This window comes from Prionailurus bengalensis, chromosome B4 (assembly GCF_016509475.1).
Source record: "Prionailurus bengalensis isolate Pbe53 chromosome B4, Fcat_Pben_1.1_paternal_pri, whole genome shotgun sequence".
In the NCBI taxonomy this organism is placed as follows: Eukaryota; Metazoa; Chordata; class Mammalia; order Carnivora; family Felidae; genus Prionailurus; species Prionailurus bengalensis.
Window position 1 is genome coordinate 120,662,892 of NC_057358.1, and position 26,888 is coordinate 120,689,779.

Sequence of the window (26,888 nt, forward strand, 5' to 3'; positions counted from 1 at the left end):
AAAGAGACGTAAAGCAAACTTATCTTCTTACACCTAAGCTATTTGCTCCATGTGAGCTATTTCAGAAAAGAAACTGACTTTTTTTTCTTTATTGACCTGATGTCTTTGCTCTGGTTCCCAAATTCCAGAAGAGGTAGACTTGTTAGTTAAGAGTTGCCCATGAACTGATCCTACCTTAGCAACAGTCCTCTTTTAGATGGGATTATGGCTCCAGATTTTTCTGGTTTTGCCTCTTTGGCAAAGTACTCTGATTTTGTGCACTTACAAGGATTTTTTTTTTTTAAATTTTTAACAGTTATTTATTTTTGAGAGACAGAGGCAGAGTGTGAGTGAGGGAGGAGCAGATAGAGAGGGAGACACAGAATCTAAAGCAGGTTCCAGGCCCTGAGCTGTCAGCACAGAGCCTGACATGGGGCTTGAACTCACGAACCATAAGATCATGACCTGAACCAAAGTCAGATGCTTACCCAACTGAGCCACCCACGTGTCCCAAGGATTTCTGATCCTCTGATGGCACTTACTTTTCTTACTGTATGACTTTATTCTTCTTTTAACATATGTCATTTCATGAGGTCTGATAGATGAAATAGATGCATATAACAGCTCCTCATATTTCACTCTCAAGAAACTACTAATAAAGTGAGACCGGAATACCTAAGTCAACCAAACCAAGCTCTTTCCTCTACTCTACATCACCTTGTAAGATATAGCCCTTACACTAGAGACCTTAACAATCTTGTTACAATGGAGACACTAATTCTTACATTGAGATAAAAGTAAAACTAAATACATAGCAATACATTATAAGTAATCAATGTATAGAGAATAAGTAAGTACCCAAGAATTGTAAGAAGTTACACCAGGTTATAAAGAACAATTGATTGAAAAGGAGGAGCTTGAGACAAACTTGAAAGGAAACATACAATTCTAATGAGAAATAAGAAGGCAAATAAGAACATGGAGATGGAAAAGTGCACAAAAAATTCTGTTACAGGAAGTACACCAAGTTGGTTGAGTTATATATAAAAGAATAGTGGGAGATAAAGCTAAGAAAGAGATCAAGAAGCCCAAGTAAGCTTAAGAGCCATGTAAGACCATAAAAACCTGTGTCACTTTCATTCAAAATACATTAGTAGAACAGGTATTAAAGCCACTGTAGATGAGTCATTTTTGAGGTAAAAGGTCCATACATAGATGATATTCTATTCTAAGGTAGTGAAATTGTCCCCCAATCATCTACTACCACATATTACATATCTATAAACAGGAAGTACAAGTAAACAAATCAGCATATCAATAACTTTAAATCTCAGTAGGTGCTCAATAACAATGTTTTTCATATATACCTCTGATATGAAAAGAACCATCATCATTTCTCTCTACCACAAGATGGTCAATATGAACAGTTACAGGAGCTGGCTCAAGGGATATTGTACTACTACGAGGACTGTCGTCCTGTAAAAAAGAGAAGCGGTATCAGCATGTTGTTATTAAAGTAAATGATTTCTAATTTCTATGATTCTTTTCATTATTCCCCCACAAAGACCAAAAACTCATATCAATAAATGCTAATAAGCACATATTATAGAGAAGACACATTCTTAAGCATGAATTAAAGTCCCAGTCGGCAAAGTGAACATTCACAACACGAAAATATATAAATACTTATTAACATACTTTTAAATTTATTTTTGTGTTAGAAACTTGTATCTTCATTGGCATCACGGTTGCAACAGTTTCATCTTCCAAAAAATGTTGAATATTAGTAAGCGAAGATGTAAAAAACTCTGTGCTAAAGTTTTCTATATGGCATTGCAAAAATCCATTTTTTTCTGCAAGCAAAGAGTGTATTACAGCACCAGGCCCACTCTCAAATCTCAGAGTAATCTCAGGAGAGGATTTGGAATGAATTACAGATTTATGATCTGAACCTATGGAAAAAGAACACATAAAAATCATAACTTGTAGCACTATTCAAAAACTCTCAATTATTTGTCATCAGACATTATTGTCACTTTGTATAATGTTAAAGCAATAATATCTTAAAGTTTTAATATTTATCTTTCATTTACATGATATTTACAGTACATATACAATATACCATACACAGCCCTTCAATTTTTATAGACCTTCCATGTCACGTCTGTTGACCTATCTATATTTTCTAATGTTTTGGTGCCATGAAAACATATACCATGATATAAATCTGATATGATGCACACCTAAGATACTTAGAATGTCTGAGTGTGTACCTATCTATTCATTTATAATGTAACAGACAAATGTGATAAACAGTCATGACACTTAAAGCGACACTTAAGCCATTTCTTAAGAAATAACAAAAACGTGAAGTTCTGTACCTTCCTCATTAAAATTGGGTCCTTATATAATTAGAAAAGTAAGTAGACAAGACCTCAATAAAATGTCTCTATTAGAAAACAATTTTAAAACTGAAATTAAAGCAAGGGAGATATATATTACATTTATGTTTATACTGATTTATACATATATATAAATATAGTATACATGTATTTAGGCCTTGGCCTTGTTCCAAAAAAGACTTTGAGTTGGCTGAGATAAATACTAAATTCAAAAACAAATTTTATCATTTCAATAAAGACTCACAGAAAATCTGATTTTAAAAATCAAAAGTTTTCAGTATGACCACTTAAGTGAACCTACCCTCACAGCAACTATTTTGTTTATATTACATTACCTAGCTCCAAAAAGAGTAAGAGGCGAAACGTTCATGGTATAATCATATGAAAAATAAGTAAGCAATGGAAAAGGACAGAAGGAAAAAGGTAAGGATGGGCAGTAAGATTAATGACTCCAAACACATTATTTACTTTTTCTGTGCCACAGGTGAACCAAAAATGAACTTCCTAGCAGCAAAGAGAAAAATGTGATCAGTTTCACAATTTACAGAACCGATGAATTAAAAAAAACACAACTAACTGTTCTGGAAAAGTCAGACTATTGAAATATCAAAGTCACCAGTCTCATGGGTCCTTGTAGGAAGACCTACTAATTAAATTCATCATGATGGAGTGTTTATTTTCCCTCAGCATGGATGTGAATCCTTTAGTCCTATAAAGGCCAAATTTATACATATTTGTGAGGGGGAGGGGATGTAAGAAAATAAACATACCCATATTTATACATCAAGGATAGATCTCCATACACAATTCAAAGTGGAGAGTTGTTTCTGTAACTTTATTTCAGGTACAGGATAACGTTTAATTAATGTTAGTACTACAAATCAACATTCAAAATAAATAAATAATATACAGGAAGAGTTCAAATAAAATTCTAAAGCATTCTTTAAATAATTAAGAAGATTTTCTTTTTAAATAAAAGGCAAAAGCCACAAATTGATAATGGTTAGTGTTCTTTCCTATATCAAGAAAAATAAGAGTTTATTAACGTCTATTTAATAATAAGGACAATTAGAAACAACTTTGTAAATGTGACTTTGTTTTGCCTTTCATCTGTTTATCCACGTATCTACACACACACACACACACACACACAGAATGAGGGAGAGATTACCTACTCAGTCTAAGGAGCTGAGAGCCAAAAATAATTTCAAACAAAAAGAATATTTATTTGGAGCAGAGATAAAACAAAATCTTCACTAGTCAAAACTCACTCCTCTCTTCTACCTCTTACGCCATGAAATTATTATATTAAGGTCTTCCTACTAAAGGACTCCAAAATCCACACATTATAGAAAAACAAAAACAAAATCAAAAACAACTTTGCAATTTTAACTGGTCATGTCAGAGTGACAGCAGATACAAACTGTAGGTCAATCTTTATTCGCATGGTTTATTAATGTTTTAAATGTTCAAGCGAAACTAGTTTTTTCTCCTTTTCCTTTTATTTCATTTCCCCTTGCTCCTTTCTTTTCCTTTGCTTTCTTCCTTCTTGTTTTTTAGAAAAAAAATTTTTTTAATGTTTATATATTTTTGAGACAGAGAGAGACAGAGCATGAACAGGGGAGGGTCAGAGAGAGAGGGAGACACAGAATCTGAAGCAGGCTGCAGGCTCCAAGCTGTCAGCACAGAGCCCGACATGGGGCTCGAACTCACAAACCCTGAGATCATGACCTGAGCTGAAGTCGGAAGCTCAACCAACTAAGCCACCCAGGCGCCCTGCTTCCTTCTTGTTTTTTATCTTTAAACAACTGAGGCAGTTGAGAAAAATAAGGTATTAGCACTGACTATATGATCCATACACACAGGACATTTCAAAATGATTTCAGTAAGGAACAACATGAAACAAATTAATAGGACATGGTACTAACTGACCCATAAAAATAAGTAAAAACAATTGAGCAACTGGAAATAATTTTAAGAGTGTACAATTTGAAAACTGTTTTGGATTTGGGAATAGAACAGGGTCTAAGTTTTGAAATTTTGGTTTTTTGCCCACTATGAAACCTTTCCAATTGTATATTTAGCTTCCACTATTTTGCATGCTTTTGGGATTGATACTTGCCAACAGGAAATTCTTGAAATTTCTTAACAGCTACATTGTAAAATGCAAGGCCTATACATAGAAAAATGCCTGGAGACAATTTTTTTTCTATGATGCTGATTTAAAGACAAATGGCACAAATTCCCAGGATGTGAGGTGATAGTATACTTATTTGATACCATGCAGGACTATGTATTTCAACAATATATGTATCAGATACAGCATTCTATATATATAGCAAAGAAAAATATTTACAGCTCAGTGGCTTTTTAAAAGAATTAAAAATTTGAGCAATGTCATTTTATTTTATTTAAAATTTTTTAACGTTTTTTAATTTATTTTTGAGACAGAGAGAGACAGAGCATGAACGGGGGGAAGGCCAGAGAGAGAGGGAGACACAGAATCTGAAACAGGCTCCAGGCTCTGAGCTGTCAGCACAGAGCCCGACGCGGGGCTCGAACTCACGGACCGCGAGATCATGACCTGAGCTGAAGTCGGACGCTTAACCGACTGAGCGCCCCTGAACAATGTCATTTTAAATGCTTAATAGAACTATTCTAATAAGTTAATTTCTTCAAATGACTGAAAACCATGAGTGGTAACTCCATACAAACTTTGAAAAAGGGATAGTTTTATGTGGTTTCCTCTTTATACACTGCATGTTTTGTTGTTCCTATCCCCCTACGTTCAGATGAACGTGTTGATGTTAGAATGAAGGACCGTAAGAACATGACATACGATTTTGCCAAACACCAGGTATCATGTCAGACTCAGGAAATGTTTGCTTACAAGCAAGATAATGGAATGTAAAAATTGACATTTATTCTAGCATAGAGCTAAGTTTGACATTCTAGGATTACTTTATTATTCTTTTCATACAGAAAAGACCTGTTTTCTTAAACCTATTATCTCAAAGAATGAGAAGACTAAAAACGATGGCACTTAACAAAAGAAACAAAAAGAAATTAGAGAATACATCCTCAACACATTACATCTCTAATAACAATCAAAATACTTTATGAAAATAAGGTAAGCTAAGAAAACAAATCTCTCACATTATTATAAATAAATGTAATTTTCCTTGAATTCATTTATACCAAAGACAGAACTGCTGAGGAGTTATATGTAAAAAACACAACAAATTTAAATCATATTAAAGTCTTACCTATTGGACGATTACAGAGGTAATGTCGAAGACTGATATTGCCTAACTGATCTGGTGTCACTTGGTCCACTTGAAGACAGATTTCCATATCTTCCCCTCGGATGTCAATTTCCCCATTAACACCAGTAATTTTAAACACCACAACTGACATCTAATAATGATTGCATAAATAATATTAGCATACCAAGTAATTCAAAACAAAATTTAAGAAATGACACAGGAAACTACTAAAATCTCTAAAAATACAATAGTGACCTAATAAAACCAATAATATACTTGTGATCAACAAAACCTGGTTATTACATTACAGTGACAAACTTCAGCTTCCTTTCTTCCTATTCAGTCAAGAGATGAATTTTTTTAGGTCACACAGATAACATTTCTGTGTGAAATTATTTTCACTGAAAGCTGAACATATTTTCTAAGTCATCTGTAAGAATATTTCACTGGGTGGAAAGGACTTATAACAAACCAGTAACATATTTCTTTTGTAGAAAGTTCCTCAGAAGGACTGACTACCATCAACCATCAAACTTGTTTTCAAAGTGTATTTAAATGCAACTACATAAAGGTCAAAAGGTAAAAACCTCCCCTCCACAGTACGAAAAAAAACAGATTTAGAAAAATGAAATTCAGAGAAAAACAATTCAGTAAGAGGGAAGGGAGATGTGTCAAGAGTAGAACAAGCAAAGTGAGTCACTCACTACTATGGCAATTCACTTTACATAATTATGTCATAAAATCTGTACATATTTATCTGAAATAAAAGTGGTGGCATTTCTCTTCATAGAATCTCTGTGAAATGATTACCAGGTCTTGATTTTCTTGAGCACCCTCTGAATTTGTACTGATGGCATCTGGAGAGGTTTCACCGAAATTCTGTAGACTTGCACTGGCATTTGCACTCTCCGTTAGGCTCTGGTAATTCGTAGTTGAGTTCTTTTTAATACCTGAAATAATAAAAAAGTTAACTAACAAATTAAAATCAGTCTTATACAAACGATCCGACAATGTTAAATTTAACCAAAAAGGGCTATCCTTCAAATCTTTCTCAAGCAAAGCCTTGTTTAAAAGACAATAAGCAAAGAAAAATTAAATTGTAGTTAGTTTAGCAAATAATAAGAAATAACGTCCACAATAAAATGTTAGAGATACTAAAGCCCTAAATGTAGTATGAAAAGAACTCAAAAACACTGAGCACAGCCTTCACATTGCTGGTGTGGTGCTGGCGTAGCGGGTTCCTGGTCAGCCAGCTATGCCTCCCTCTCTGCCGTCCTACTTTGAATAACCCCAGTCCAACCACTTCATTTCCCCTTTCAGTACCACTTCTAATTATCTCCTACCTGAAGTTAATGTCACTACAATCAATGTGATCACCCTCTGTTCTTACCTACCTGCCTTAATTTTTCAGTGTGCTGTATTTCATTATTTCTCAAACTCTGTGGAAAAAGACAATCTTAAAAAAATTTTGTGCCCATCATAGATCAGTATCTTTTAAAAATACCATAAAAGTGAATTATTAGAAACAGTGGATTAGAAAAGCCCAAGTCATACAAAACACAGTTTGTTTTAAGTTATTATACAGTTAACCCTTGAACACTTCTAAGATCTGATTATTTAATATGAATTATTAAATTTGTATTGCTTTACCTTTTTCCAAAAATATATGAGTATCACTTCCATCACTTTCTAACAACTGTTCTTCCAATATCATACTGTCAAGTGAAATGGTGTCCAATGAGGTCTGTGAGGGGCTTCTTTTCATGTTCTTATAAGAAACACAGAGTGGAGCCAGGTTGGGTGGAATCCGTTCCTTAGGCTTTCCACTGTTGACAAAATTATTAGAAAAACATCACATAAAACCTATTCTTCTATGTGTTAACTCTAATGTCATATTTTGTCAGGAGGTTTTCCGTCCAAAAACAAAATATGCCCCCACCACATACATACGCCCAGAAAACCAAAAACCCCCAAATTCCAATAGTATGTTGTTACCTGAAAGATGACTGTGATTTAAGTGTTCTAACCGTGGGTGCTTCTTCTTGATTGATTTCTAGGTTCTCAGAGAGTGAAACTGTTTCTGGAAGCAAATCTTCAGCTTTAAAGACTGACTCTATGGTTTCATGTCCTCTAGTAGTTAAATTATTTGAAAGTATGTTTTGATTACCATCATTATCAAAGGACAGCAAACTTGAATCTTCTCTGTAGTTTAAGACACTATTTGAATCTGTATACAAAGAATCCTTTTTGTCACTTGTTTCTGATCCAATTTCTCCTGATCCACTTTTGCACACAATTCCACTACTTTCATCTTCACTTATTTTCCCTAAATTTTTATCTGATAAATAATCAAGAAAAGAAATACCTTTTTGCAGATTTGTATCACTAGCTGATTTAAAAAGCAAAGGATCCTTCGAAGGGACATGGCTAAGGTCAACACTCATAGATCTGTTGTCTGACATGTGATTAACAGTTACACTTCTGATTTGATTTATACCACTACTAACTTGCCTCCTTTTTGAAGACAAACATTCTCCATTTTCTGTAGGCAAATAATCAGGAACCATTGGGCTCACACTTTCAGTGACAGGAGACTTAAGAGTATTTCCTTGATCCACTGGATGTAGCAAAAGAGCCACTTCTGCACTTTTAAGTAAAATTCCAATGCAAATGGATGTCTGACTAGGAGGAGCGCCAGTCACAGCTTCTACATCTTTTCTTAAGTTCTCCAAAAGCAAAATGAGTGACTCGTGGAGGAAAAGCAAGAGCAGATACTGGTAGTGATTGATCTGCATACTGACATGTTTATGAATGTGAACCAGGACATGAACATCCGCATCTGATGATGAAGAGGAAAATCTTAAAAATGTATCTGAAGATTTTGGACTACCATTTGTCAAGGGCTCAGATTCTGTACTATAATACTCTTTCAAGAGCTTCTTCCGCTTCAATCGTCCAGTCAGATCACTAGATTCACTTTGTGATGTATTTAGAGATACCTGATTACAAGTCTGCAGCTCTTTTTGTGACAGGGCATACCTTGTTGGTTGGCAAATCCAGATGGAAAGAGGGAAAGAGTCTATAAAATTTATTGGCCGCCCTTTTCCACTTTTCATCCCTTCATAATCTATCCAAAATTGAGAAAAGTACACAGCCCAAACATCTGTGGCAGCAGAAGTTTTGAGAGTGTGTTTATTCAACTTGGGAATAATATTTCCTTTATAAACTTCATGCATTTTAGTATCTTGTTCATGAGCATGTCTCTGGAAGATTGGATGCAACAGATTAAAATTGTCACCAGATTTGGGAAAGCTGGTATATGCTTTACTGAAAAAATCACAATCTTTAAAGTCTTGAAACAAAGCTTCTAGATCAGAATGTCGACAGTTTGGACAGTGCCTTGTATTTGTGGCAATCATTTCAGAACTCTGAATAGAAACTGCACGTGGTTGATCCTGATGACATTCAGATTTCATTTCAGAAGGAATGACAAACTATAAGAGAAAAAAACATTAATCTAGTCTAACTTACAAATCCATACATCTTGAAGATAAAATAATCAAGAATATAACTTAGCTCAGAAATTCTTTTGGTATATCCCACGAAAACACTACTTTCTTATCCAAACATAATATACGAACTCTCTCCCCACAAATCTTTTTATTAAACCAAGTAAAAAGGACTTAACTAACCACTAAGAAAAGAACAACTTTAAACAAAATTAAAACTAAATCAATATTACTAAAAGCTTACTATGCCTTGAGAATTAAGTGTTAAGTTTGGAAAAAAGAACTTTTTGTTAAGATATTTTAAATTTTTTTTTTTAACGTTTATTATTTTTGAGACAGAGAGAGACAGAGCATGAATGGGGGAGGGTCAGAGAGAGGGAGACAGAATCTGAAACAAAGATATTTTAAATCCAAGAGATGTGGGGGATGACTGGATAGAGGCCATTAGAATCACTTTTCTCAGATAAAACTATTAAGAAAATAAACTTAAGCATATAGGTCAAAATATTTACTAATTTTTCAGAAATAGTTACTCTCAGTCCTTAAAATACGGTTTTTTTAGTCCTTAAAATACTGGTTTTAAAACTGTGCATATTGAGAAAATATAGAGATTACACAACTGTCTTAAAGTATAATTGTGATTTTATAAAATTCATCTTTTTATAATTGAACATAGTAAGATTTTTAAGAAAATCTTTAAAACATTTCTGCAATGAAATTTTAACATTTATGAATAACCCCATTTTACAGAGAAGAAATTAAAGGTATAGAAATTTAGAGTATCACCAACAGATCCAGAAACTGAAATTTTTCATCCAAGTCTTACTCTATTTACTACACTATAGTAGCTGTTGTTTTCTTAAAAAACAAAACGAGAGGTTAGAGTGGGAGAGAGCCAAAGCATAAGAGACTCTTAAAAACTGAGAACAAACTGAGGGTTGATGGGGAGTGGGAGGGAGGGTGATGGGTATTGAAGAGGGCATTTTTTGGGATGAGCACTGGGTGTTGTATGGAAACCAATTTGACAATAAATTTCATAAAAATAAATAAATAAATAGATAGATAGATAGATAGATAGATAAAGTGTGCATAAAAAACAAAACAAAAAACCTCGCTCCTTTAAAGTTTAAATATCCCTGGGATTCAGATTATCAACTACTTGGTTGTAATACAAAGCAAATTTCTATTATCTTTGGATATCAATAACAGAATAACTGTGAACAAATAAAACCCAGATCTAATTTATAAGTTTCACTGTATTAATTTCCACTTTAAAAGAAAAATTTTATCAGCTCCGGTAGGAAGTAGGGGAAAAAAATACTGATTTAAATGTTATTTCTGCTTACCTCCAAATGGATGAACAGTGACAAAATGAAACAGGTTAAATGGAAGATAGAGAAAGAAGGGGGAAAAACAGTCTCTTAAGGCTTTTTAAACTGAAAATCAAAATTAAAATTAAAATTTCAAAATCAAAATTAAGATTATAATAAAGTTGATTTATATTTGAACACCCATCTTAAATCCTGGAAATTACGATGTTAACTTTTCTTCTCTAAAAATGGTTTTGTTATCACAGTCACTTGTGTATATGGTACCTTTAGCATTAAGCCATCAATTCGAATATCAACATGCTCATCAGATTTTGAATTGTCATTCAACTTGTATACAGCCATAAATTGATTAAGACTCTGTTTTAAATCCAAGAGAAATTGATTTAACCATAGAATACTTCTTTCATCCACGGTAAACTGTAGTGCATTCAGTTGGCTATAAAGGTTGGGAGATGGAACTGTGGAGAAAAAAAATTTTAAAGATTTTTAATGAACAGATAGTCTAAACCTTCCCTGAGAAAAAACATTTTTAACTTTTATTCTTTTTATATTAAGATAATAAGTTTTGAAATTTTATTTACAAAATTAAAGTGACACATGTGGATGATAATGAATACATTTAGACAGACAAAAAACATTTTTCTATGCTTCACTAACTGAAAAATATATTGTTTATTCTAAAACTATCTATAAATAGGAAACAACGTTTAGATCTCTCTTCCTACTATCTGTAAGGACTTTTCCTACCTGAGTGATAATCTGAATCCTCTAAAATAAGAGAACTGAGTTTAATGACTAATTTCTTATGAAAGTGGTGAACAGGCCGGTCTCCTTTGGGAGGAGGGGCCATGCAGTTTTATTCTCCACTTAATCCTAACCCTAGAATAGCGCTTGGTGCAAAGTAAAAATTCAAGTATCTACTAGATAATAAAAGGAATATACTCCTTTTTCATAGCTCTCCTCAAATATTAGAATGCCTGGGGGTTGAATAAGTGTTTTAGTGCTAATTTATATTAAACTAATATTCACAATTAGAGTATACACCTCTTTCTTAAATCCTTTTGCTTATACTATAAAAGCCATTATTATTTTCAGAGCATCTTGATAAAAAATCTTCTATCCCAAACATTCAAACCTACTCACTTCTAGTAAAGCAAATAGCATGTATATCTAGGTTTTTTAGACAATAATAATTTAAGGAAAATAAATCCAAGGTATAGGATATCACTAAAAATACAGCATTATAACTATGTCCTAAATAGGATGTTTTTTTGCACTCATTCATTCATTTTCTTCCAGGAAAGATTCACTGAATGCCAACAATATTTTGTGTATGGTGTTAAGCACAAAAATAATAAAATATCTGTAGGTTTTTACTCAACACAGACACAAAGGTAGAAAAATGTAATTCAAGTCTAACAGAGACATCCACTTGGGATGTGGCAGTGCTTATATTTGGAAATTGAAAGGAAGTGGGGTGTTGAAGAGATCACATCATACTCTGGAAGGAAGGAAAAAGAAGGCCTCTCAATTATAAAATGAGTGATGATGACAGCTACAGAGAGGACTAGAGAGCAAATGTAGTCCCCAAAGCTATAACACAGAAGGAAAGAAGAATCCAGGCTGTGGAGATCTGGGACAGAGGAAGAAACTGGTACACTAAGCGGTAGAAAAATCTACACACAGTAGTTACAAGTACTACAAGTAGTTTCCAACAGGGGTCTACTTATGAAATAGATTATTATATGGTTATTAAAGATACTTAAATAAACCTGTAGAAACCTGGAATATGCTCATATCATCAAAGGGAAAGGATGTAGGGGCGTGTAGGTGGCTCAATTGGTTAAGTGTCCAAACTCTTGATCTTGGCTCAGGTCATGATCTACTGATTTATGGGATAGAGCTCTGTGTCAGCTCCCGCTGAGCGCACAGAGGCTGCTTTAGATTCTCTGCCTCTCTCTCTGCCCCTCCCCCACTTACTCTCTCTCACTCACACTTGCTCTCTCTCAAACTTTAAAAAAAAAAAAAAGAACTTAAAAGAAGGGTACAGGATGTAAATCAAATATGCAAAAGAAACACATACATTAAAAAACAGGACGAGCAATACTATACTTACTGTATGGTCTCAACTGTCCCCTCAAAACTGGTATGCTAACCCAGGGTACCTCAGAATATGACTGTATTTGAAGACAGAGCTTTTAAAGAGGCAATTATAGTAAAAATGAGTTCATATGGATGGGCCCTAGTATATATAGTACGATCAACATCATTAGGAAACACACACAGAGCAAAGACCATGTGAACAGACAGCCATCCACAAGCCAATAAGAATTCTCTGAAGAGGGGCGCCTGGGTGGCTCAGTCGGTTGAGCATCTGGCTTCAGCTCAGGTCATGATCTCACACTCCGTGAGTTTGAGCCCCACGTCGGGCTCTGTGCTGACGGCTCAGAGCCTGGAGCCCGCTTCAGATTCTGTGTCTCCCCCTCTCTCTGCCCCTCCCCTGCTCATGCTCTGTCTCACTCTGTCTCAAAAATAAGTAAAAACAAAAAAAAGAATTCTCTGAAGAAACAACCCTGCTGACACTTGATCTAGAACTTCCAACCTCCAAAATTATGAAGAAATGAATGTCTTTTGTTTAAATCACCCAGTCGGTGGTGCTTTGTTATGGCAGCCCTAACAAATTCATACATTTATGTTTTAGCAGAAGTTGTCTCTAAACTGTAGACTCGTGGCCAGTTTTTTATTTTTGGTATATTCTTTTTTTAAATAATATAACATATATTACATTTACAATTATTTTAAAAGTTATATTTTTATAAAGTTGGGTTGCTTAACAAAGAGATGAAATATAAGGACTGAAAATGGATCCCTGTACCTTTGTATATGTTTGAAAATTTTCATAGTGAAAAGTTAAACACAGTTAAACATAACCTAGCAATTCCATTCCTAAGTATCTAGGGGGCTAGGCTTTAAACTGCTGTAAGGAATTTAATGTTTTTATCAGAAAAAAATATATATTATAGAATAAGATTACAATTCCTATGGCACGTGTTAATAAAAATGATAGAAATAAATAATCCTAGATTAGAAATCAGAAATCTTGGAAACTAGTCTTCGCTCTGAAGAATTACTAACTCAGTGATGCATTACTTAAGGAAAACACTTATTTGTAAGGAGCAAGGAGGACTGGAAACAATGGGATTCTCCAGTTACAGACAAATGGTTGTGAATATTATGGGAAGGCAGTGTAATATAGCTGCAGCCTGGGGGGGAAGACACATGAATTCTGATTTAGAAGACCCACATCTCAGCTGTGCCATTTTACTAAGGTGCTAAGCAAATGTCCTAACCTTTTTTAATTTTCTCACTGTTTTGGTCAGGAAGGTAGAAAGGATAAACAAGAAATACACAAAAGACTGCTGAAAAGCATGAAGATGGTGAGAATTAGATCCCAAAACTTTGGCACAAACAAGGATTAAATAATTAAACAGTTAAAGAAAAGATACCATATAAACAAAGGCTGATTTTATTTTGAAAAAACTATGAGATGAACTCAGATAATCGCATAGAAATTTAGCATTCAAAGAACACAAATGCATAATCATTTTCACTTTAGGACCCCAAAATAGCTTACAAATCAAAATTCATGTAATTCAATGTTCAAAGTAAAGACAAGTGCCAAAAGTTGTCCAAAATATACATTTGTGCATAAAACAGCCAAAAAAATTCTCTATAGCTAAGAGAATAAATGCATTATTAATTTTTCAAATAAATATAGAATTTTATATAGCTGAAATATAAATAGGTTTTGACTAACGGAAAAAAATGACCTTATTCTACAAATAAACTAACTTTCATAAGTTCTTTCATTTAACAAACAGCTACTAGTAAAGAAATGAGTCAAGCCTCAGGGATAAAATGAAGCATGACTACTACATGATTCCCAACATTAAGGATGCTACAAGCTAGTGAGAGAAAAAAAAATATGAACAAACAGTAAGAACATGTAAGAAATGCTATATAGAGTTATATACTAAAAACAATGAGAACAAGTGTAAAGAACAATGGGCTTTTGTTTCTTTTTTTCACATTTATAAAAGTTGAAAACTTAGCAAAAAAAACACAAAAACCAAAAAACAAAAAACAACTTCCCAAGTAATGGACAAATAATAACAAAACAGGAAACTCTCTTACTTGGAAAATCCTTTCCATCTGGATAGTAATATTCTGTGAATTCTATATAAACAGCTGACATTTCTTGTGGAAGATACAGGGATTTCTTATTGCAAGAAATCATACTTTTGGGGGAAGAACGACACTGTTCTGCTGTAGAGACCTGAAAAAATAATTAAGTATATTGAAGTAACACTGAATAAAGCTCTTTCCAAACAATTTATGCCACATGGGCATCACTTCAAACTCCTAAAAGTACTTCAAATAATTAATTAATGGTTAATTTCCAATGCAAACTTTATTATATATTTAACTTCAAATTAAATTATTTTTAATAACACCAATCAACTATTCAGAAAACCTATAGCCCCTTTGAAGTATTATCAGTTACAAAATCAACTCTTTAGTAAGGTCCTTGCAAACTTAGTATTGTAAGCCTTAAAATATCAGAGTATTTCTATTACAGAAGTAAGTAAATGTGAGAGTCAGGACACAGATCTAAGTCCTCAAGAATAGACTGCTTCCCTGGTAGGTATTTTACAGTAATTTGTTACCATAATTTATTATCATGAAAAAGTTAGCTATATATAGAGTTTTAGTCTGGGATAATAAAAAAATTACAGAAATAGATAATGGTGATGGTTGTACAACTATGTGAATAAACAATGAGAATGAATACACAATTAAAAATAGCTAAAATGTTATCAAGTCATTACATTGTATGCTTGAAACTAATAATGTTACATGTCAATTATACCTCAATTTTAAAAAATGGCTGAAATGGTAAATTTCATGTTATGCATATTTTACATTAAAGATTAACCTAAAAATAACTACAAATTCTTCTGTCAAATAGTTTGATCACTTTTTTTTTTTTTTAATGTTTATTTATTTATGAGAGAGACAGAGCGTGAGTGGGGGAGAGGCAGAGAGAAAGGGGACGTCAGGTTCTGAGCTGTCAGCACAGAGCCTGATGTGGGGCTCGAACTCATGGACGGAAGATCATAACCTGACCTGAAGTCGGACACCCAACCAACTGAGCCACCCAGGCACCCCTCACTTACTGTCTTCTAAAAAGACTACGAGTTTTAAGGTTCTTGTTACACTTTTTCACTCTCCCCTGAAAATGGTGAATTTACATAAAAAATGTATATACTAATTTCCCCCAGTTCAACCAATAGTTTTATCAATTTCATTTATTTGTACTTGTTTAGTATATATTCAGGTATGTATCTCAAGGTTAACTTTTTTCATTCATTCAACAAACATGTATATTTCTCATATGAAGTAGAATATTTCTCTTGTATAAATTGCTAATAAAACCTTTGAAACCTTGTATAGACTTTATAAATTTAAGTCAGTTCCTTGCATTATCTAATTAAGAAGTTTTTCTTTGCATATATGGAAACAAATCCTTTTCACCTCAAAGTATCAACTTATTTTAATAGACAATAGCTTACTTCCTTTTTCCTTCAATAGTTAAAAGGTTACTCAAATTGATATAAACATACTATTTTCTTTCAGTTATTTTTATTTGTTTTGTTCTGGTGTATTTGTATATGTGGGATTTCTTTTTTTTTTTTTTTTAATATTTATTTACTTTTGAGAGAGAAAAGAGACAGAATGTGAGTAGGCGGGGGAAGGGGGGAGGCGGGCAGACATAAAATCTGAAGCAGGCTCCAGGCTCTGAACGGATAGCACAGAGCCCAACACAGGGCTCGAACTCACAAACTATGAGATCATGACCTGAGCTGAAGTCGGACACTCAACTGACTGAGCCACCAAGGTGCCCTGTGTATGTGGGGTTTCTTTACTTTATTTCACCCTCAACTACTTGGGATTATGGGTGATTCACCTCTGCTATTTCTATATGAATTTATTTACATCTTCTAGCTTCAAATAAGATGCATTATATATGGAATGTAAAACAAGAAGCCATTGTACAATAAGAAAATAATGCGTAATCAAGGTTTCTCAAAATTGGCATTACTGACATTTGGGGCCAGATGATTCTTGGTTTTGGCACTGCTAACAATGTGCAGTGCATTGTCACAATGTTTAGCAGCATCACTGGTCTCTACCCACTACTTGTCAGCAACAACCTCCTCCAGTTGTGACAACCAAAGATGTCATCAGACATTGCCAAATGTCCCCTAGGGTATAAAATCAACCCCAGTTGAAAACCACTGAGTAAAATAAAAAATTTTCAGATAAAACTAAGTCTCAAAGCCATAGACTCATCAAAATAAACCAGAACAACTCATAAATGATAACATGTTATCTGAAATTGTTTATTTTTAAAGAATGTTATAGTCTATTATGTTGGTCTCAAGGACTATAATATTATACCATATTGTATGATTACAGCCTGAACAATATAAATGGACAGAATTCTTAGCCATGAAATTATGTTCACAAGATAGCCAATACTCAGTTCAATAAGGCAAAAAAATATTTTAGTTTCTTCCACTAAGAGCATTGTGTAATAAGGAATTTGATTTCCTGAGAGGTCTGGCCTTTGTTCCTGCTTCTGGGAAGTAATTCTAAATTCTTAGAATTCCCTATTCATGGTAGATCCCTGGGACAACTGACAGTTTATGCTTACAGTGATGACTAAGAGTGAGGTTGGCCATACTTGATAGTCTTAGTAGTCTTCAGAGACTGGAGGCTTTGGGTCACCTGGTAACTAACAACTGAGTTCATCTATGAGGGTAATACTTCATGTATATTGTTATGTATACTTCACGTATATTGTTCCTTGTGCCCTGAGGACAAGGAAGTTCCACATTTGGAACCCTCTTAGCCCAATCCAGGTTCTCTTCCTATGGCTGAATCCAATTTATATCCTTCCCTGTAATATATGTAATTCTTAGTATAAATGTGCTTCTTAGCATAACTTATTTCAGTGAATTCTATTATTTATTCCAATGAATTCTTGAATCTGAAGGTGGCTTAGGGGAGACTCCCAAACAGTTGCTGTGAGAAGTCTTATGCAGATTTGGCAGACTGGAGGACTATGCTCTTGACCTCACAGTTTGGTTAATTCTGAATAACCATATAAACAAAAATTAATGAATGGATATCTTCTATCCTGTCTAATTTAGCCATTTCACAAAACTGGCCAAGATGTTTTTAAATAAAAGAGTGGCAGTAGTTTATAAGAGTTGCTTGCAGGGGCATCTGGGTGGTTTAGTCATTTAAGAGTTTGGCTCAGGTCATGATCTCACAGTTGTGGGATTAAGCCTCACCTCAGTCTCTGTGCTGACAGCACAGAGCCTACTTGGGATTGTCTCTCTCCCTTTCTCTCTGCCCCTGCCCCACTCTCTCTCAAAATAAATAAATAAACATTTAAAACAAAATATGAGTTGCTTGCAGAAGATGTTTTATCATAAGATTTAATTAAAAATGAATCATACCTGGTATATATTGAAATCTGCAAGTCTAACCACAACAGAACTAGACATTAACTTAGCTTTGGACTGCTGAGATAATACTGAAGGTGATCTGGAAGTCCCTTTCAGAGCCGAGTCTTTCTCTGTGGGAAATAAGAAAAAAACTTTAAATTTATGGCAAATGATTTTTAACAATCACTTTTTTGTTAAGACAGCTACTAGAAATACACATGAACTCTAATTTGTCAAACAAAATAATATATGTGAAAATACTTTATATATAAACTGATGCAGGAATTTGTTATTATAATGATTATTCTTTTGTGTGATTATTCTTTAAACATGAGTCATATACCACATTTAAGATATTCTTATACAATAACTTTTACCAGAAATTCTTGTTAAAAAGAGAGACCTATCAGCCATTTAACAATCTCAAACATTCTAACGGGGTATTACTCTTATTGGTCATGTCAATTTAAAAAGTGCTTTTGGTCCATAAGCCTATGGTCTGAAGAAGGTGCAGAATTTTTAGACATTAATTAAATTTTACAGAAAATTTACAGAAAATATCCTATCATGATCACACACACACACACACACACACACACACACACACACACACACTATCAGGGGAATGCCATAATGTTGTTATAGGTAAAATACCTGTTTGTGTGTGCTGGGGAGAAGCATGTGTTGGGGATTTAGGAGGTGAACCTACATTATGATCCTTTACAGCCTGCTTAAGCATTTCAACGTTGCACTCAAATTCATGTAACAATTCGTTGGCCCATCCATTTTTTGTTTTGGTTGCATCACTAAAATACATCCAATGATTACAACTATCTCCTGTAAAATGAATGACAGGTATTTCACTGAAAAATGCACAATTTTCATTTATTTTATTGTAGCAATGCTTCTAATGAGATTTATTTATTTCCCAAGGGTTTTTTTTCTCAAGGGAGCAGTCTTCACCTACAAGAGATTTTAATCTTCCTAGAAAATTTGAGCAAAACATTTAGAATACACACAAAAAGTGTCAAAAGGAAGTTATCTAGAGGTTTCTATCAGAAATCAACCATTGGTAGAACATGACTCAAAATTTCAATTACAAACAGTACTGCTGGTCAACCTTCACTGAATGCTCAAGTATCAAACATACCTCCATTAGAAAGAAAATACTACAGGGGCGCCTGGGTGGCGCAGTCGGTTAAGCGTCCGACTTCAGCCAGGTCACGATCTCGCGGTCCGGGAGTTCGAGCCCCGCGTCAGGCTCTGGGCTGATGGCTCAGAGCCTGGAGCCTGTTTCCGATTCTGTGTCTCCCTCTCTCTCTGCCCCTCCCCCGTTCATGCTCTGTCTCTCTCTGTCCCAAAAATAAATAAACGTTGAAAAAAAAAAAAAGAAAGAAAATACTACAGAAAATACTACCAGAAAAAAGTCCTTTCATCAAAGATTTGTTGTAAAGTGACAAATAAAACCTATCCTTAAAATGATGAGGATTATTAAAACACTTAAGAAACCAATGAAATTTCTCAAGATGGACATCAAGTCATAAAGATATAGATGTATCTATACCTACATAAAAATTTTTGGAAGGAAAATAAAAAATTAGGATTATTAGGTTTCTCTGTAGCAAAAACTGAGAAAAGTAGTATGTACATAAAAGGGTTCAGAAAATATTGTGCCCACCCAGAAACGTTATCTTTGGGGGGCACCTGGGTAGCTCAGTCAATTAAGGGTCTGATTCTTAATTTCGGCTCAGGTCATGATCTGCATCTTGAGATTCTCTCTCTCCACTCATCCCTCTCTCTCTGCCCCTCTCTCTGCTTCTCCCCTGCTCATGTGCACACACAGTCTCTCAAATAAACTTAAAAAAAAAAAAAAATCTATGACTAAGTTTCACCTTCCAAAATATGAATTATTTCTGTAGTTAAAAAAACTTTACATATGTGTAAGTAACTTACAAATCAGGAATATAGAATATACAACAAAGACTTCAAACAAAAATCAAATAGTATAACCTTTAAATTCGTCAAGCACACATACAGAAATAACAAACAGAAGAAGGATAAATTTGTGAACAGAAAAGTTTTATCACTTCCTTAAAGTCCTGGAAAATTCCTTAAAGTTGTTTTTCTTATTTTTGTTAATTAAAAAAAAAAAATCCATACATCACCAAAATGCAGAGATGGGCATAAGGTCAAATTACTTAATTTGGCCATAAACTTACATATTTTGTTTTTTATTATTTGGGAGGAAAAAACCTATCAATATTTAATTATTAAAAAGTCTATTAATGTATCACTGCTCTGCCTTTTGGCTAAGATCACATGTAAAAAGTCTATTAATGAAATTTAGAAAACACAGAAAAGTTTTTTAAAAAGTTCCTGGAATCCTACAACATGGCTGAAATCATTGTTATCCTTTTACTTTATTTCCTTTCTTGAGTTTTTAATATTAAAATATATTAATAATATACTGATTTTTAAAATTCAAAACATATTACTAACTTTTGTCACAATTAACAAAATAAAATAGCATAAAATATGTCCTCCAAATTCTGATTTTAACATTTAAATCAATAGAGTACCGCCAATTGCTAACAATTGTACTTCCTAATAATCTACATAAAACTCTATATAAAAATGCATAAATATTTTCTATGGCAATTATATCTTCTTGGTGAAATACTACTGGGGAAAAATAAAAAACATTTTGGTCTCTTTTTTTCCTTAAAAAGTTAAAGAGAAAAGAAAAATGCCAGTGGAGTATGACTATGCTCACCTCATCCCATGAATATAACTAGATTACCATCAAATCATCCTAAATATCCCAGAAATTGACCTGAAGACTGGCAGAACAAATGCCACAACTAAAGGTAGAGAAGAGGCCACAACAAGGAAGCTACGAAGTGCAGTGACAGGGTTTGGGAGAGAAATGGATTGGATGGTGGCTGCTATGTTGGGGAGGGAGCCACAGTTGCTAAGAAGAGCTAGAGACAAACTCACACACAGAGGAGTGCATGGGGAAAATGAATCCCCACAGTAGTTGACTTGGAAAGCAAAAGGGACCCAATTTCATGGCTTTTGCCAACCAGCAGGGCTTAAAGCCTGGAATTTTTTTTTTTTATTAAAAAAATTTTTTTTCAACGTTTATTTATTTTTGGGACAGAGAGAGACAGAGCATGAACGGGGGAGGGGCAGAGAGAGAGGGAGACACAGAATCGGAAACAGGCTCCAGGCTCCAAGCCATCAGCCCAGAGCCTGACGCGGGGCTCGAACTCACGGACCGCGAGATCGTGACCTGGCCGAAGTCGGACGCTTAACCGACTGCGCCACCAGGTGCCCCAAAGCCTGGAATTTTAAAGGTCAGCGTGCTTAGCTCTTGGAGAGCTCAGAAGGTACTGGAGCACCTCTTGTGAAGAAGTCAGGCAAACAACCCGCAAACATATAGCATGGAAACAGTAATCTGAAGAGCACCTGGAGCACACGCCGGGGAAGGTATTTGCTCATCTTGTATTGTGTACCAGAGAGATAGCGTTCACAAAGAAACCCCTCTGGGAAGAAAGGAATAAGCCAGCACCATTTCCCTTCCCCATCCCTCAGAATAAGCACGGGGTAACTGGTGGGAATTAGTTTAGTGCAGACATTCGCTACCTAACTCACTTACACCAAGCCACACTCCATGCACTCCAGTGGAATTTGCCTCAGCCCCAGCACAGCAGACCCTCTCCCCCAAAAGACCAACCCAAACCCCTGCTCACACTGTGTCTCCCTACGTGGGAGTTTTGCAGAGCCTCAGTGCCAGCTGCAATGGCGACAGGCTTCATTTCACAAGCAGACCAGAACACACTTAGTTAAAATGTGCCATATTCAGGCCAGGGACCAAACACCTCCAGTGAGAGGCAAACAGAGCCCCTGCACACAACTGGCCTGATGGATAAAGTGGCTAGGAAACAACAGCAAAGCACATGCAGCACATATTGGAGACACTCCCAGAAGCACCAGAACCTGGGGAACAGGGGACACGACAAAACAGGGCACTCCATGACCTCTGCTTCATAAGGCCATTACCCTCAATAACAGGAGATGTAGCTGACTTTTCTAACACAGAGAAACAGGCACAGAGACTTAGACAAAATGAGAGAACAGGACGGGACACGACCAGAGATCTAAGAGAAACAGATACAAGTAACAAGCCAGATTGAGAATTTAAAGTAATGATTACAAGGATATTCACTGGACTTGAGAAAAGAGGAGGACATTCGTGAGACCCTTAACAAAAAGATATGGAATGACATAGCAGAGATAAAGGGCTCAATAAACAAAATGAGAAATACACTTGATGGAATAAGCAGCAGGATGGAAGAAGCAGGGGAAAAAAATTAGTGACCTAGAAGACAGATTAATGGAAAGTAACCAAGCATAACAAAAGAGAGAAAAAAGAACTATGCAAAATGAGAACAGACTTAGGAAACTCAGTGACTCAATCAAACATAATATTATAGAAGAGAAAGAGAATGGGGCAGAAAATTTATTTGAAGAAATAAAAGCTAAAAAATTCTCTAATCTAGGAAAGGAAACAGATATCCAGATCCAGCAGGCAAAGAGAACTCTCAAAATCAACAAAAGAGATCCACATCAAGACATATTTTAATTAAACTGACAAAATATAGTGATAAAGAAAAAAATTTTAAAGCAGCAAGACACAAGGAAACAGTAACTGTAATTACAAGGGAACACCTATAAGGCTACCAGGAGATTTTTCAGCAGAGGCTTTCCAAGCAAGATGTCAGTGGTATGATACATTCAAAGTGCTGAATTGGAAAAAAATCTGCTGAGAATACTCTTAACTAAAGGAGCTCATGACCACTAAACCAGCCCGGCAAGAAATATTAAAGGAGACACACTGAATGGAGAGGAAAAACCAAAAGTGACAGTCTGAAGGTAGAAAACACAAAAAAAGCAAAAATGAATGTTTTTGTAAAAAATTAGTCAAGGAACTCACAAAATAAAAGACTGTAAAATATAAAAACATATATGTAAAGCATGGGGAGGAGAGGAGTAAGAATGGGATCAAATCTAAATGGCCAAATTAATATAGATTGCTATCTGCAAAAGAGGTTATATACAAAGCTAATGGTAACCATATCATAAACCAGTAATAAACACGCAAAGAAAAAATAAAGAAATGCAAACATATCACTAAAGAAAATCAGGAAACCATGAAAGAGAAACAAAAAAAGATAGGAGAAAATCATCACAAATGACCACAAAAAAATAAAATGACAATGAATACACATCTGTAAATAATTACTTTGAATGTAAATGCACTAAACACTTCCATCAAAAGCCACAGGGTGACAGAATGCACAAAAAAGAACAAGATACATCTATATGCTGCCATCAAGAGACTCATCTTACACGTAAGGACACCAGCAGATTCAAAGTGAAGAGATGGAAAAAACACCTATCATGCAAATGGATGTCAAAAAAAGCCAGAGGAGCAATACTTACATGACACAAATCAGAGTTTAACAAGAGACAAAGGACACTATACAATCAAAAAGGGGACGATCCAACAAGAAGATATAACAATTATAAATATTTATGCTGCCAACACAGTAGCACCCAAATACATAAAACAGTTAATTACAAAAATAAAGGAACTAATTGATAGTAATACAATAATACTAGGGGACTTTAACACCCCACTTACACATCATGGACAGATCAAGTAAACAGAAAATCAATGAGAAATAATGGCTTTGAATGACAAACTGGAACAGATGGATTTAATAGATATATTCAGAAAATTCCATCCTAAAACAGCAGAATACACATTCTTTTCAAGTACACATGAAATACTGTCCAAAATAGATCTCAATGAATTCAAGAAGACTGAAGTCATACCATGAATCTTTTCTGACCACAAGGTTATGAAACTAGACGTCAACCACAAGAAAAAATCTGGAAAGAGCATAAAAATATGGAGGTTAAATAACATGCTACTGAACAATGAATGGGTCAACCAGAAAATAAAAGAAGAAATTAAAAAGTACATGGAAGCAAATGAAAATGAAAATACAACAGCCCAAAACCTTTGGGATGCAGCAAAAGCAGTTCTAAAAAGGGAAGTTTATTGCCAAATAGATCATTCTCAAGAAGGAACAAAAATCTCAAATAGGCAACCTAACCTTACACCTAAAGGAGCTAGGAAAAAGAAGAAAAAACAAAACCCCAACCAGTAGAAGGAAGGACATAATAAAGATTAGAGCAGAAATAAGTGATGCAGAAAAACAAAGGAATGAACAAACAACAAAACCACAAAAGAACAGATCAATAAAACCAGGAGTTACTTCTTTAGAAAAAAATCAATAGAATTGACAAATTTCTATCCAGACATATCAAGAAAAAAACAAACAAGACTCAAATAAATAAAATCACAAATGAAAGAGTAGAAATAACCAAGACCACAGAAATACAAATATAAGAGAATATTATGAAACACTACATGCCAACAAATTGTGGACAACCTAAAAGAAATGGATAAATTCCTAGAAACATATAAACTACTAAAACTCAAGCAGGAAGAAATAGAAAATTTGGAAGCAGCAAAGAAATTGAATCAGTAATCAAAAAACTCCCAACAAACGAAAGTCCACGACAAGATGGCTTCACAGGTGAATTCTAACCAACATTAAAGAAGAGTTAATACCTCTTCTTCCCAAACTATTCCCAAAAATAGAAAAGGAAGGAAAGTTCCAAATTCATTCTACAAGGCCAGCATTACCTTGATAACAAAACCCGATAAAGATACCAGTGAAAAAGAGAACTACAAACCAATATCCCTGATGAACACAGATATAAAAATCCTCAACCATATACTAGCAAACTGAATTCAACAATACATTAGAAAAACCATTCAGCACAATAAAGTAGGGACTTATTCCTGGGTTGCAAAGGTGGTTCAATATTTGCAAATCAATCAATGTGAAATATCACATCAATAAGAAAAAGGATAAAAACTATACGATCATTTCAATAGATGCAGAAAAAGCATTAGACACAGTACAACATCCATTCATTATAAAAAAGCCCTCATCAAAGTAGGTTTGGAGGGAACATACCTCAACATAATGAACATATATGAAACACCCACAGCAAACATTTTTAATGGGGAAAGGTCAGGAACAAAACAAGGATGTCAACTCTCACCATGTTTATTCAATATAGTACTGGAAGTATTAGCCATGCATCAGACAACAAAAAGAAATAAAGAGCATCCAAATATGTAAAGAAGATGTAAAACTTCCATTATTTGCAGAGGACATGATAATATATACAGAAAACCCAAAAGACTCCAAAAAAACTGCTGTAACTGATAAACAAATTCAATAAAGTTTCAGGATAAAAAAATCAATGTACAGAAATCTCTTGTATTTCTATATACCAATAATGAATAGCAGAAAAAAAAGTCAAAGAATCAATCCCATTTACAACTGCACTAAAAACTGTAAGATCCCTAGGAATAAACTTAACCAAAGAGGTGAAGGACCTATACTCTGAAAACTATAAAACAATGATGAAAGAAATGGAAGATGACACAAAGAAATGGAAATATATTTCATGTTCATGGATTAGAAGAACAAATACTGTTAAAATGTCTATACTACCCAAAGCAATCTACACATTTAATACAATCCCTATCAAAAATACCAACAGTATTTTTCCCAGAACTAGAACAATCTTAAAATTTGTAGGGGACTACAAGAGACCTCGAATAGCCAAAGCAATCTTGAAAAAGCAAAGCAAAGCTGGAGAGATCACAACTCTGGACTTCCAAGTTATATTACAAAGCTGTGGTAATCAAAACAGTATGATACCAGCACAAATGGATGCACAGATATATGCAACAGAATAGAAAACCGTCAGTTTTGAATCCCAGCTGCACGCCAAAGGAAAAACACAAGAGAGTTTTGACACAGGGCTAACTGACTTCCCTCTCTACTTTGTGAGTGCTGCCTAAATAGCAGGGGTTGAGATCCCCAGTCCGGGAATGAGAGATTGGGTGGCTTCATTTTCCCCCAAAACACCAACACGGTGGGAATTCCGAGAGCAACACAGCAGTCCCTGGGGGAGGCAGGGACCCACCTACACGAACACCCTCCCACCCTGTGCCTGGCAACTGCTTATCTTCTGGGGCAGGACTGACTCTGAGCCAAGGCAGCCACAGCCGGCCTCTCCTCCAGACCATCACAGCCACCATCTCCCAGGCACCAACAGACAACTCTTTTTTTTCTTTTGGAATCAGAATCATAGTTTCTGATTTCTTTTTTTTTTTTTTTTTTTTTTTTGTCATTTCCTTTTATCTTTTTTTTTTAAATTAGGCTTTTTTATTCTTTTCTTTCTTTTCTCTTCTATTTTCTTTTCTTCTTTCTTTCTTTTCTGTTGGAATCAGCTTTATAGTTTTTTGATTGTTTGTGGGGTTTGTTACCTTTCCTTTTCCCTTTTTATGGAATCAGGCTTCGCCCAACCTCTTTTTTCCCAGGTTACTTCAACAAACAAATCAAAGCACACCTAGTTAAAGGTCTAAACGCTCCAACACTGCAAGCAAAGAGCTCTGCAAAGAAATGACCAGTGGGAAAGAGCTGCCAAAACACAACAGCAAAGTACACACAGCATATACCTGAAACACAATCTGGAGTACCAGGCCCTGGACAGTGTATGACCCCTTTTTAATATAGTAGTGCTCAGCTGCAGGAATCATAACAAGCTTTTACAACATGCAAAGATAGAAACTTAGCCCAAATGACACAATGGAGGAATTCTCCCC

At 34.7% G+C, this 26,888-nt stretch overlaps 1 protein-coding gene across 1 annotated transcript in view; it reads right to left on the bottom strand.

Annotated features, from left to right (window-relative positions):
- The window catches only part of UHRF1BP1L (UHRF1 binding protein 1 like), a 111,105-nt gene that overhangs the window by 19,758 nt on the left and 64,459 nt on the right, over window positions 1-26,888 (bottom strand). Inside the window, 10 exon segments of the mRNA XM_043562294.1 lie at window positions 1,347-1,455; window positions 1,678-1,931; window positions 5,648-5,798; window positions 6,458-6,597; window positions 7,298-7,473; window positions 7,643-9,141; window positions 10,752-10,945; window positions 14,682-14,823; window positions 18,077-18,195; window positions 18,719-18,901. Coding sequence (XP_043418229.1) covers window positions 1,347-1,455; window positions 1,678-1,931; window positions 5,648-5,798; window positions 6,458-6,597; window positions 7,298-7,473; window positions 7,643-9,141; window positions 10,752-10,945; window positions 14,682-14,823; window positions 18,077-18,195; window positions 18,719-18,901 — 2,967 coding nt within the window.